This window comes from Lithobates pipiens, unplaced genomic scaffold, assembly GCF_037356315.1.
Source record: "Lithobates pipiens isolate NorthernLeopardFrog02 unplaced genomic scaffold, aLitPip1_a1.2 Scaffold_8, whole genome shotgun sequence".
In the NCBI taxonomy this organism is placed as follows: Eukaryota; Metazoa; Chordata; class Amphibia; order Anura; family Ranidae; genus Lithobates; species Lithobates pipiens.
In genome coordinates this window covers 598290913-598303258 of record NW_027507903.1, presented here as the reverse complement: position 1 = coordinate 598303258, position 12346 = coordinate 598290913, and the positions used below count along the sequence as shown (strand labels likewise).

Below are 12346 nucleotides of genomic sequence, written 5' to 3'. Positions count from 1 at the left end.
CATACCATAACTGACCGATGACTGTGTGGACTTATTAAAAGTAGTTTCTGTCTGTGTTGTTGTATTGCTTTCTGTGGATGTCCCATGAATACCAGTAAAGCCCCGTACACACAATCGGATATCCCGCCAGCAAAAGTCAGATGAGAGCTTTTGGTCGGAAATTGTATGCTCCATGGGAGTTTTGCTGGCAGGATTTCCGCCAGCAAAAGATTGAGAGCAGGTTCTCTTTTTTTCCTTCGGAAACAGTTCCGATCGGAAATTCCGATCGTCTGTAGCAATTCCGACACGCAAAATTCCTACGCATGCTCGGAAACAATTCAACGAATGCTCAGAAGCATTGAAATTCATTTTCTCGGGCCGTCGTAGTATTGTACGTCACCGCGTTCTTGGCGGTCGAAAGTTCCGAGAACTTTTGTGTGACCGCGTGTATGCAAGCCAAGCTTGAGCGGAATTCTGTCGGAAAAACCATCCAAGATTTTTCTGACGAAAACTCAGATCGTGTGTACGGGGCATAGCAGGTGTCTTGGTTGTCTGACTAGTTGCTATACTTGGCGTTGGAGTTTCTTTGGTTGTGGTTCGTTTCAAAGAACTGGATTCTGTGACTGTAGTTTGTGATGTGGGCTATGAGTGATTGGTGAACCTGTTGAAGAACTCAGTGAAGGTACTGACACTGCTGTCCTGGCACTATTTGATGTTACTGTTTCGGGTTAAAGTGTTTATTTTTGTGAAAGTGCAACTGACATGTGCTATTTATGTGTGATTCCTATTTATGTGTGGAATCATGTGTGATTCCAATGTCATCTGTCATTATTTGATTACCGGTAAATAGTGATCTTGTAATATGATTTGTGGGAGGCTCGGACCCCATAGTTACCTTGCTATTTGAGGTTGTAGTACCTGTGGCTGCAGTTGTGGACATGCTGTCTTTATAAATGGTGTTTGTTTAAAAAAAGTGTTTTGAAAAAAAGTGCCCATCAAATGCAGCCACTGTGCCCTCAAATGCTGCCACTGTGCCATCAATTGCAGCCACTGTGTCCCTCAAATGCCCCTCAAACGCTGCCACTGTGCCATCAAATGCTGCCACTGTGCCATCAAACGCTGCCACTGTGCCATCAAACAATGCCACTGTGCCCATCAAATGCAGTCACTGTGCCCATCAATTGCCACCACTGTGCCATCAAATGCAGCCACTGTGCCAACAAACGCAGCCACCGTGCCCATCAATTGTCGCCACTGTGCCATCAAACGCTGCCACTGTGCTCTCAAAGGCTGCCACTGTGCCCTCAAATGCTGCCACTGTGCCATCAATTGCAGCCACTGTGCCCATCAAACGCTGCCACCGTGCCATTAAACGCTGCCACTGTGCCCATTAAACACTGCCACTGTGCCCATTAAAAGCTGTCACTGTGCCAAATGCTGCCAGTGCCCCCATCATATGCTGCCAGTGTGTCCATCAAATGCTGGAAGTCTGCTCATCATATGCTGCCATTGTGCCCATCAAATGCTGCCAGTCTGCCCATCTAATGCTGCCATTGTACCCATCATATGCTGCCAGTGTGCTCATCAAATGCTGCCAGTCTGCCCATCATATCCTGCCAGTGTTCCCATTAAATGCTGCAAGTCTGCCCATCATATGCTGCCAGTGTGCCTATCATATATTGCCAGTGTGCCCATCATATGCCCTCAAATGCTGCCACTGTGCCATCAATTGCAGCCACTGTGCCCATCAAACTCTGCCACTGAGCCCATTAAACGCTGCCACTGTGCCATCAAATACTGCCACTGTGCCATCAAACACTGTCACTGTGCCCATGAAACGCAGCCGCCGTGCCCATGAAACGCTGCCATTGTGCTCTCAAATACTGTCACCGTGCCATCCATTGCAGCCACTGTGCCCATCAAAAGCTGCCACTGTGCCATCAAACGCTGCCAGCGTGCCCATTAAACGTTGCCACTGTGCCCATTAAAAGCTGCCACTGTGCTAAACGCTGCCAGTGTGCCCATCACCATCATATGTTGCCAGTGTGCCCATCAAATGCTGCCAGTGTGCTCATCATATGCTGCCAGTGTGTCCAATAAATGCTGCCAATCTGCTCATCATATGCTGCCAGTGTGCCCATCAAATGCTGCCAGTCTGCTCATCATATGCTTCCAGTATGCCCAACAAATGCTGCCAGTCTGCCCATCATATGCTGCCACTGTACCCATCATATGCTGCTAGTGTGCCCATCAAATGCTGCCAGTCTGCCCATCATATGTTGCCAGTGTGCCCATCATATGCTGCCAGTGTGCCCATCATACGCTGCCAGTGTGCCCATCATATGCTGCCAGTCTGCCCATCAAATGCTGCCAGTGTTCCCATCAAATGCTGCCAGTGTGCCCGTCATATGCTGCCAGTGTGTCCATTGTATGCTGCCAGTGCGCCCATCAAATGCTGTCAGTGTGCCCATCCTATGCTTCCAGTGTGACCACCAAATGCTGCCAGTCTTCCCATCATATGCTGTCAGTCTGCCCACCAAATGCTACCAGTGTGCCCATCATATGCTGCCAGTGTGCCCATAAAATGCTGACAGTGTCTCTCCCGGGACACTCTGCTCACACACACCCCGCGAATGGAACGCAGGACACGCCGCATCCAACCACCCCCACGGATGGATTGCCCCCCACGGATGGATCACGGGACACCACGCTCCCACCACCTCTCAGCTCACACTCTCCCCACGGATGGATCCCGGGACACCCCGTACAGGAGGACAGGTGCTTACCTTGGTAAGGTGTCCTCATCTCAGGCGTCTCCTCTCCTCTTTTCAGCTTCCTCAGCTCTGTCCCACTTCTGCCAAAGCGCTGAGCATTCAATAGGGACGCCTGCCACTTTAGCCAATCAGGAAACAGGTCTCACTGACCTGCTTCCAGATTGCAATGCGGTGTGAATAAAGAAAATATTAATTAGCTATGGTAACACAATTGGGCGGGATCAGGGCGCAATCTCTGCGCCCCAAGCCCACCCTTTTTTGAAGCCTATTAAAGCCTCTGGCACTAATCAGGGGCTTCAAAAAAATACACCCCCTCCCGCCCCTGCCATAGGAGTCCATGCATCCGGTGTCCTGAAAGGGGCCGGCGCATGGATAGGGAGGCGGCAACAGGGATAGGGGAGACGGTGCCCGTACACCCACAATGCATGGGCCGCCGCTGCTGCCTGGTGTTATTTCTGTGGAATCAAATGTGGTACACTGGCAGACTGTATGTTCTGTCATTCTTCGGCTATCAGTAAATTGTGATCTTGTAGTATCACTTTTGGGGTCTCTGATGGTGTTGTTGCCTTGCTATTTGAGGTTGTAGTACCTGTGGCTGTAGTTGTGGACATTCTGTCTTTTATGGTTGTATCTTCAGATGTCTCCATAGTCATAATAAATGGTGTTTGTGATGTATCACTCTTTGCTGTTCTTGCTTCAGTTAAGGTGTTCATTTTTGTGAATGTTACTTCTGTTGTTGCCTGAGTGCCACTGTCTGGTGGTATATCCGTGGAACCAAATGTGGTTGCTGTAGGTTCTGTTGTTCTTTGACTATCAGTAAATTGACTTGTGGGGGTCTCTGACCCTGTTGTTGTCGTGCTCTTTGAGGTTGTACTATCTGTGGCCGCAGTTTCAGACATGTTGTCTTCTATGGTTGTAGCTTTGGATGACTCCATAGTATTAATAAAAGTGTGCATTGTTTTGTCCGTTGTTGACTGAGCGCCATTGACTGGTGTTATTTGTGTGGAACCCAATGTGATTCCTGTATTTTCAGTTGTATCTGTTACAGTTGATCTATCAGTCTCCAAAGTTGTTCTCAAGGAGTTTATTGTTGGGTCTACAGTTTTACTTGTTGCCGTACTATCAGTAGATGTTGGCTCTTTCGTACCAGTGCCAATTCCTTCTGACATTGTTGGTGTGTGACTGACTTGTGTTATATTGTTCGGAAAACTGAAAGGTGGAAATTCAGTTGTTGGTTGGCTGTTGGTTGTTGAGTCACAGTTTGTAGGTTCCTCAGTTATTGACTCACAATCATTTGTAGTGTCCTGTCTGGTTGTAGAACAGCCTGTCACTACATAGATTATTTCACACTCTGGAGGTTCTATGCATTCGGGTATATCCTCACAGACAATGCTTCCTGTTCGAATTTCCGAAAAATGGTACATTGTTCCTAAAATGACAATCAGTGTTACTGTTTATAAGAAAAATATTGACTTTAAAGAAATGCTACATTTAAATATATACTGAAATACTTTTCTTTCCTGGAGAAAATGCTGCTCCAGTCTCCCTGCAGTGCTGGTTAATAGGTATATAAAAGGTTGATTTTATCCCCACCCTAATCCTCATTCTCTCCTGCTCTTTATCAGCCACTTATTTCCTAATATAAATGTTGCTGCCAACAAATGATTAGGGAGAACAGGGGTCAGGACTGGGAGGAACCGGGACTGTGATGGTCTTTGCCCCTTTATGCAATTATAGGATCATAATGACAAATGTAGCCCTACCCCCAAATGAGCCAATCAGTAATTTGGGTTCTTTGTTCTGCACCTCAACTCTAAGAACAATCTCAGCCCCTCTGACACACCTGGCTGAATGAAAGTTACTACAAGCACTCTTAAGTACACAAATATTAGAGATGCGTTTAACTTGGCTGTGGATTAGCACCAGGAAATATACACAATGGGACTTATTTACCAAAGCTTTCAGGTTTTATTACCAAAGCTTAATTGAACAAGCAGAGTTTAGAAGCTGATTGGTTTCTGTGCAGAAGTGAGCCTGATTTTTCTTTCTCCAGCTTTAGTAAATAAACCCTAATTTAGTGGTAAATTAACTCAATGTATTGGTATAGGTTAGAATAAATGGTGGTTTGAGCATAAATGAACACGAAGGTAGGTTCAGCTACAATCCACTAGACTATATAATCACTATGCCAAGATAACTTAGAATAGAGTTCAGTACCACTAGACTGGGATTAACTCATGAATCATCAAAGTCAACAATAAACAGTGCATATAAGCATTAACTGCTATGTGAATAATAATACTATAACTAGTCTAGAGTGCAGTCTAGGAGAATGGTTAGGCCGTGTGCAATGTACACTGAGAGGTACCTCTTAGCATAATCAATAGGAGAAGGTTTATTTTTAGCAGCTGTAAAAGGACTGTCTTTAGTCCTAATTCTTCAGCTGGCTAGTGTTGGGGCCTAGTTGTACTGTTGGTGTACATGAGAATAGGCCCAGTCAAACCTGCAGGCAGCAACAAGGACACTAGGTGTCTGTATGGTCAGTTCCTAAAGCCAGTCTCTCTAGAAACTGATGAAAATGACGGCTACAGTGCGGCTCAATAACCCTGGGAGGGCGTACATAGACGTCCTCCCAGAATCGCGCTCCCGTCCGCCCCCTGGGGTGCGCACATGGGGACACCCATGCTCACCGGTTTTACGGGACCCGACGCAAAACGGATCGCGGTAAAGAGCCAATGACAGCTGCCCTTTACCACGTGATTGTTTCGCTCAATGACAGAGCGATCACAAATGTAAACACTGCAGGGTCATCCCACGTTCAACGCTCTCCTCTCCTCACACCGATACAGCTTGAGTGGAGAGGAGAGTGATCAAGTGTCCAACTGTAAGTTTTTACAGTTATAACTGTGCTCGGCAGTACCCAGCAGTGCTCAACAGTGCTACCACTGTGCCATCTGTGCCAAATCTGAGCCATCTGTGCCACCAGATCCACACCAGTGCCACTAAAGTGCTCATCTGTGCCACACCAGTACCACCAGTGCCCATCAGTGCCACCTGTGCCACATCAATGCCACCTGTGCCCATCAGTTCCACTTGTGCCCACCAGTGCCACCTGTGCCCAACAGTGCCACCACAGTGCTCATCTGTACCACTACAGTACAATCAGTGCCAATCGGTGCCACCTGTGCCCATCTGTGCCACTACTGTGCACATCTATGCCACTACCGTGCCCATCTGTGCAACTCATTAATGCCACTACAGTGCCCAATAGTGCACATCAGTACTCTGCAGGGCAGCCTCACCAGCACCCAGCAGTGCACCCTCACCAGCACCCAGCAGTGCACTCTCACCAGCACCCAGCAGTGCAGCCACACCTGTCTCTAGAATCGCAACACAGTCCCCAGGCAAAACATTTTTTTACCAGCGAGGAGGCCTACCAGATTCTCAGCCTAAGCGATGAGAGCAGAGAGCTCTCTGAGTCTCAGTCCGATTCTTATTCGGTAACTTTGTGTAAAAGAAAACTGTGTTTTCATTTGTTTCCCACATTTTCCAAAAACTTCTGGAAAAAAATGAACCGTTCAAAAGACTCATTATGCCTCATAGATTATATGTTGGGGTGTTTTATTTCCAAAATGGGGTCACTTTGTGGGCGTTTCCATTGTTCTGGTGCTCCAGAGCCTTCAAAAGTGTAATAGGTGGCTGAGAGATTAGATGTGTAATTTATGCTCCTAGAATGCCTGAATGTGCTACTTCAATGTTGGGCCTCTGTATATGGGCAGGCTGTGTAAAAGTCTCATACTTGTGGTATTGTCATACTCAGGAGGAGTACCAAAATATATTTTGGGGTGTCATTTTTGCTATGTACATGCAATGTGTTGGAAATATCTGATAAATGGACAACTTTGTGTAAAAAAAAAAAAATGGGTTTTCATTTTTTTTCCACATTTTCTAAAAACGTCTGTAAAAAAAAATGAACCATTCAAAATACTCATTATGCCTCATAGATTATATGCTGGGGGGTTTGCTTTCTAAAATGGGGTCACTTTGTGGGCGTTTCCATTGTCCTGGTGCTCCAGAGCCTTCAAAAGTCTAATAGGTGGCTGAGAGATTAGATGTGTAATTTATGTTCCTAGAACGCCCAGCAGTGCTACTTCAATGTTGGGCCTCTGTAAGTGGCCAGGCTGTGTAAAAGTCTCACACAAGTGGTATTGCCATACTCAGGAGGAGTAACAGAATTTATTATAGCACAAATTTAACAATATAGTGTTTTTTTCAAAATAGTTTTTTTTTTGTTTATAGCACAAAAAAAAAATGCAGAGGTGATCGAATACCACCAAAAGACAACTCAATTTGAGGGAAAAAAAGACATACATTTTATTTGGATACAGTGTTGCACAATTGTGCAATTGTCAGTTAAAATAACGCAGTGCCGTATCGCAAAGAATGATCTGGTCACGAAGGGGGGGTAAATCTTACGGAGATTAAATGGTTAATAGCTATAATCTAAAGGCATACAACTAAAGATTGTGAGCTCAGTGTGTAAACCTAGAGAGTTTTCAAGGTCAAATTAATTCCATAGACAACACAAAAAAAAAAAACACAACCTATAATGTGTGGCTCTACCCAAGAATTACTACACTATACTACAATATCAGTGCCATGAAAAGAAGGAACCTATCATTTCTAATTACACTGATAACATTTAACATTTATTACATCAATTAAAACTTTAAAATTATAACAGGGAGCTAAACATAGAGTGTGATCAACAATTAGAACAATACAGTATATGCATAGTATATTGTATGTAGTAAGAACCATTGATATCCTTCTACCAACTAGTATGACGTTTAAGAGGGGGGTAAACCTCAGAAATATAGCATAGCATAGATTGTTTGCCCATTCCAAATTGAGGCTGCATTTGTTCCACATTCTTAGATTCATGTCATCTCAATATATAACCATACATGCTACAGGGATTACCATGTAATGTATACTCCTTGATTACCATGCAATGTATACGTCCTATAAGCTTTGTCCACAGATTCCTAGTCTAGAATTATTTTAGTATAGACTGTCTGCTAGCCTTAAATTAGCAGACAATAACCTCATAGAATTTCTATTTATAAAAGGCTTTCTAAAATTAACTAACAGTAAATAAACCACGCATATGAGACTTGTGCTAGTGTTAAAGGTTAAAATTGTGGCTTAGCAAATATTTCATATGTTTTCTTTATTAGGTCATAGCGAAAAATAAAATTCAGAAAAAATAAGTATGAAATATTGCCTATGAATATTATGTATTCTCATGTTCAGCCAGCAGTTGGAGCTGTAGGCTTCTTTTCATGTTTCCATTCCATCCTTATCCACTTTGCTAAAAAAGAAAAAAAATGTTACAGAGCTCAGTAGCTCAAGCTGGCATTCATGCACTCTAGTGAATAAGGTAAAGGAGTGCCCTATCTAGCTTCCTTCTTGTCTGCTAAGATACCATTCGGAGTTTGAATCAGAGAAAGAGCCAGCGGATGGAGCTCATCAGCCAGTAGTTGGAGCTGTAGGCTTCTTTTCACGAAAGCATTTATATCCTTATCTGCTTTGCTGAAAAAAAAGATGTTCTTTATAGAGCTTAGTAGCTCAAGCTGATGTGCATACACTCAAAGTGAATGAGTCAAAGGAGTGCCCCATCCAGCTTCCTCCCCTTCGTCTGTGAAGACGGCATGCAGAGTTTGAATCAAAGAAAGAGCCAACAGGTGGAGCTTATTTTCAGCAAGCAAATCTGCTTTACTGGAAAAAAAAATTTTTTTACAGACCTCAGTAGCTCCAGCTGACATTTATGAAATTAAATGAATGAGTCAAAGAAATGCTTCCTCACCCTTGTCTGCGAAAATAGCATGCAGAGTTTGAATCAGATAAAGAACCAGCGGGTGAAGCTCATTTTCAGCCAGCAGTTGGAGCTGTAGACTTCTTTTCACATGTTTGCATTTCTATCTGTATATGCTTTGCTGGGGGAAAAAATCCTTTACAGAACTCAGTAGCTCAAGCTGACATGTATGCACTTGAGTGAATGAGTCAAAGAAATGCCCTAAGTAGTTTCCTCATTCTATACAGAGATCAGCAGCTCAAGCTGACATTTACGCACCTAAAAGAATGAATCAAAAGAGTTCTTCCTCGCCCTTTCTTACTTGTTAAAATGGCATGCATAATCTGAATCAGAGCAAGATCCAGCAGTTGGAGCTCATCAACCAGCAGTTAGAGCTGTGGGCTTCTATTCACGTTTACATATCTATCCTTATTTGCTTTGCTGGAGAAAAAAAATCCTTTACAGAGCTCAGTAGCTCAAGCTGATGTGTATGCACTCGAGTGAATGAGTCAAAGAAGTGCCCTAAGTAGTTTCCTCCTGCTTCTAGACCGCTAGGTTGGCATGAAGAGTTTGAATCAGAGCAATATCCAGCAGTTGAAGCTCATCAGCCAACAGTTGGAGATGTGGGCTTCTTTTAACACGTTTGCATTTCTATCCTTATCTGCTTTGCTGGAAAAAAAAAATCTTTACAGAGCTCAGTAGCTCATGCTGATGTGTATGCACTCGAGTGAATCAGTCAAAGAAGTGTCCTCCTCCTTCTAGTCTACTAGAATGGCATAAAGAGCTTGAATCAGAGAAAGATCCAGTAGTTGAAGCTCATCAGCCAGCAGTTGGGGCTGTGTGCTTATTTTAACATGTTTGCATTTCTATCCTTATCTGCTTTGCTAAACAAAAAACTGTTATTTGCAGAGCTCAGTACCTTGAGCGGACATGTTTGCACTCAAGTGTATGAGTCAAGGGAGTGTGTGCCCCATCCAGCTTCCTCCTCCATCTTGTCTGCTAAGATGGAATGCTGAGTTGTAATCAGAGAGAGTAGTCTAAAATCAAACAGCTTCTGCTGTGTATTGCTCTGTTGATAACCCGTAGTGCTCTGGGAATCCTGTAAAACACAACACAGTGCCCCTTTTGGATTGAAAGCACAAGCAACAATTCCCAGTTGCTGTTTGTTAAACTATAATATCTGCCCTCTTCTCATCTCTACAATGTATGGAGAAATTATTGTCTACATGTATTTCATTTTCAAAAGTCAATTTTAGTATATTTAAACTTGATGCCAATATTAATGTAGCACTACCCCCATAGGAATTTTAAATGTCAGGGTTCCCCACCACTGCAAAGCCAGTCACTTAGTATTTTCAACATGCATCCAGACACAGGAAAACAATCCTTGAGTTTTGTTTTGTTGTTTTATTGAAGGAATGATAACTTGGATGAGGTTAGGGATTTATGAGATGCCCAACTTGGCAACAACAGAAAATCCAAGAAAAAGCCCCTTACAGGCTAGGAACTCTCAATCCCTTGGAAAATAGAACATGTGGAGTGAACTGCTGCAACACCTTTGGCTCCCCTGTAGACACTGATCTCAGTTCTTCTGTTTGCAGAAATGCTAGCCCACTTGGCTGCCACCTGCCCACCTGGCTGCTTCTTCTTCCCAGTCCTCCTGACTGCCACTCTGCACCAGTCCTGCCCAACTGACACACTGGGGATTTCCCAGGGCAAGGTTAGATGAAGGCTTTCTCTTTAAGAAAGACCTGCTACAGCTCGCAGTCCCTCCCCTTCTTTGTCCCTGTACCATGCTGATCTACTAACTCTGTCTCTCCTTGCCCTCTGCTGCCTCTCTGGAATGGTTTCCTCCTACTGCCTCCTGTGATAGGATCCTTCCAGGCGATCCACCAGAGCTCTGGCCCAAGGTATAACCCTTCCCTCAAGGGCCACTCCCTTAGCACTGCATCTCCATCTACCACCCGACTCCCCTTGCTGGCATGGCTCATGTCTATTTAAGAGCTCCTTAGTTCCCTGCCAGCCCCCCAACCTGGGGATTGGGTAAGGGCCCCTAAATATGCAAGACAGCCCTTCTAGCCTCCACCCACTAACTTCCAGAACATTCTCCAACAATAGAAACAAGGGTAGGCACCAGAGAGCTTGGATGAGTCATCCAGCCCTGGACCCTAATAACCCTGATTCCGATTCAGTGGTTAATCCCTGGGCCAGACTATGGTTTGCTTGTACTACCACTAGTAGAACACTAGAGGGTGCTACTTTAAAATTATTCTGGTAATCATGCAAATTAACTGCTTGCCAACCACCTGCCGCAGTTATACTGTGGCAAGGTAGCTCGGCTGCGCAAATTGTCATACGGCGGGTTCGTGCACTAGCTTCTGTGGGAACGCGTGTGTACGCCAATTGGTGAATTGGGGGAGCCAATCAGTGGGTCCGGCGGATTCGATGTCCACCGGCCGCCCGTGATCGTCCCCACAAAGACAGAATGGGGATCTGCCGAAGTAAACAAGGCAGATCTCCGTTCTGACAGGGGATTACACTGCTAAGCAGAAAGACAGACCTCGGTGTTATCCCAAGCAGCCCACCCCCCACACACTCAGTAACACACCCCTTTCCTGCCAGTGTCATTACTACAGTGACAGTGCAGATTTTTAGCACTGATCACTGTAATAATGTCACTGGTTCCCAAAAAAGTGTAAAAAAATGTCAGTTAGGTGTCCGATCTATCCGCCGCAATGTCTCAGTCCCGCTAAAAATCACTGATCACCTCCATTACTAGTGAAAAATAAATAAATAATAAAAATGCCATATATCTTTCCCCTATTTTGTAGACACTATAACTTTTGCACAAACCAATCAATATACAGTTATTGGGGTTTTTTTTAACCAAAAATATGTCATCTCTGTCCAGCAATATGCCATCTCTGTCCAGCGATGTCCCCGAGGTGGTAGCCCCACCATCCAAGTGGACATAGGGCTGCACATATTAGAGGGCCGCTCGCCACTCTTCGGGCACGGCCTCGCTGCAGTAGGCTCTTTTTATTCTAACTCTATGTCCACTTGGATGGTGGCTAGAATCTGGACTCACGGCGCAGGCGCCGTTCATCTTTGGCTATTTTCGGAATCTGTGTGTCCTGTGTACTGCGCACGCGCAGTACACAGCGGACACTATTTGACGGAGGACACTATGTGATGGTACACCCCCATAGCAAGCTGCTTGCTGTGGGAGCACTTGACAGGAGGGAGGAGCCAGGAGCAGCAAAGAGGGACCTGAGACGAGTAGGATCCAAACTGCACTGTGCAAATCCACTTTACAGAGCAGGTAAGTATAACATGTTTGTTTTTTTTGTTTTAAAAATGAGAATTTACAATCACTTTAACCACTTCAATACTGGGCACTTATACACCTTCCTGCCCAGACCAATTTTCAGCTTTCAGCGCTGTCGCACTTTGAATGACAATTGCGCGGTCATGCAACACTGTACCCAAAATACGTTTTTATCATTTTGTTCCTACAAATAGAGTTTTCTTTTGGTGGTATTTGATCACCTCTGCAATTTTTATTTTCTGCTAAATAAATAGAAAAAAGAGAGGAAATTTTGAAAAAAAACGTTTTTTTTTGTTTCTGTTACAAAACTTTGTAAATAAGTACGTTTTTTCCTTCACTGATGGGCACTGATGGGGCTGCACTGATAGGCAATGATAAGGCAGCACTGATGGGCACCGATGAGGTGGC

At 44.5% G+C, this 12346-nt stretch overlaps 1 protein-coding gene across 2 annotated transcripts in view; it reads right to left on the bottom strand.

Annotated features, from left to right (window-relative positions):
- LOC143961267 (mucin-3A-like) overlaps positions 1-12346 on the bottom strand; it is a 68588-nt gene that overhangs the window by 44519 nt on the left and 11723 nt on the right. The window contains exon 2 of one of the 2 annotated variants that reach the window (XM_077470508.1): positions 3343-4182. The exons of the other annotated variant lie outside the window; for it this stretch is intronic. Coding sequence (XP_077326634.1) covers positions 3343-4182 — 840 coding nt within the window. The remainder of the gene's footprint in view (positions 1-3342; positions 4183-12346) is intronic. 2 annotated transcript variants of the gene reach the window in all.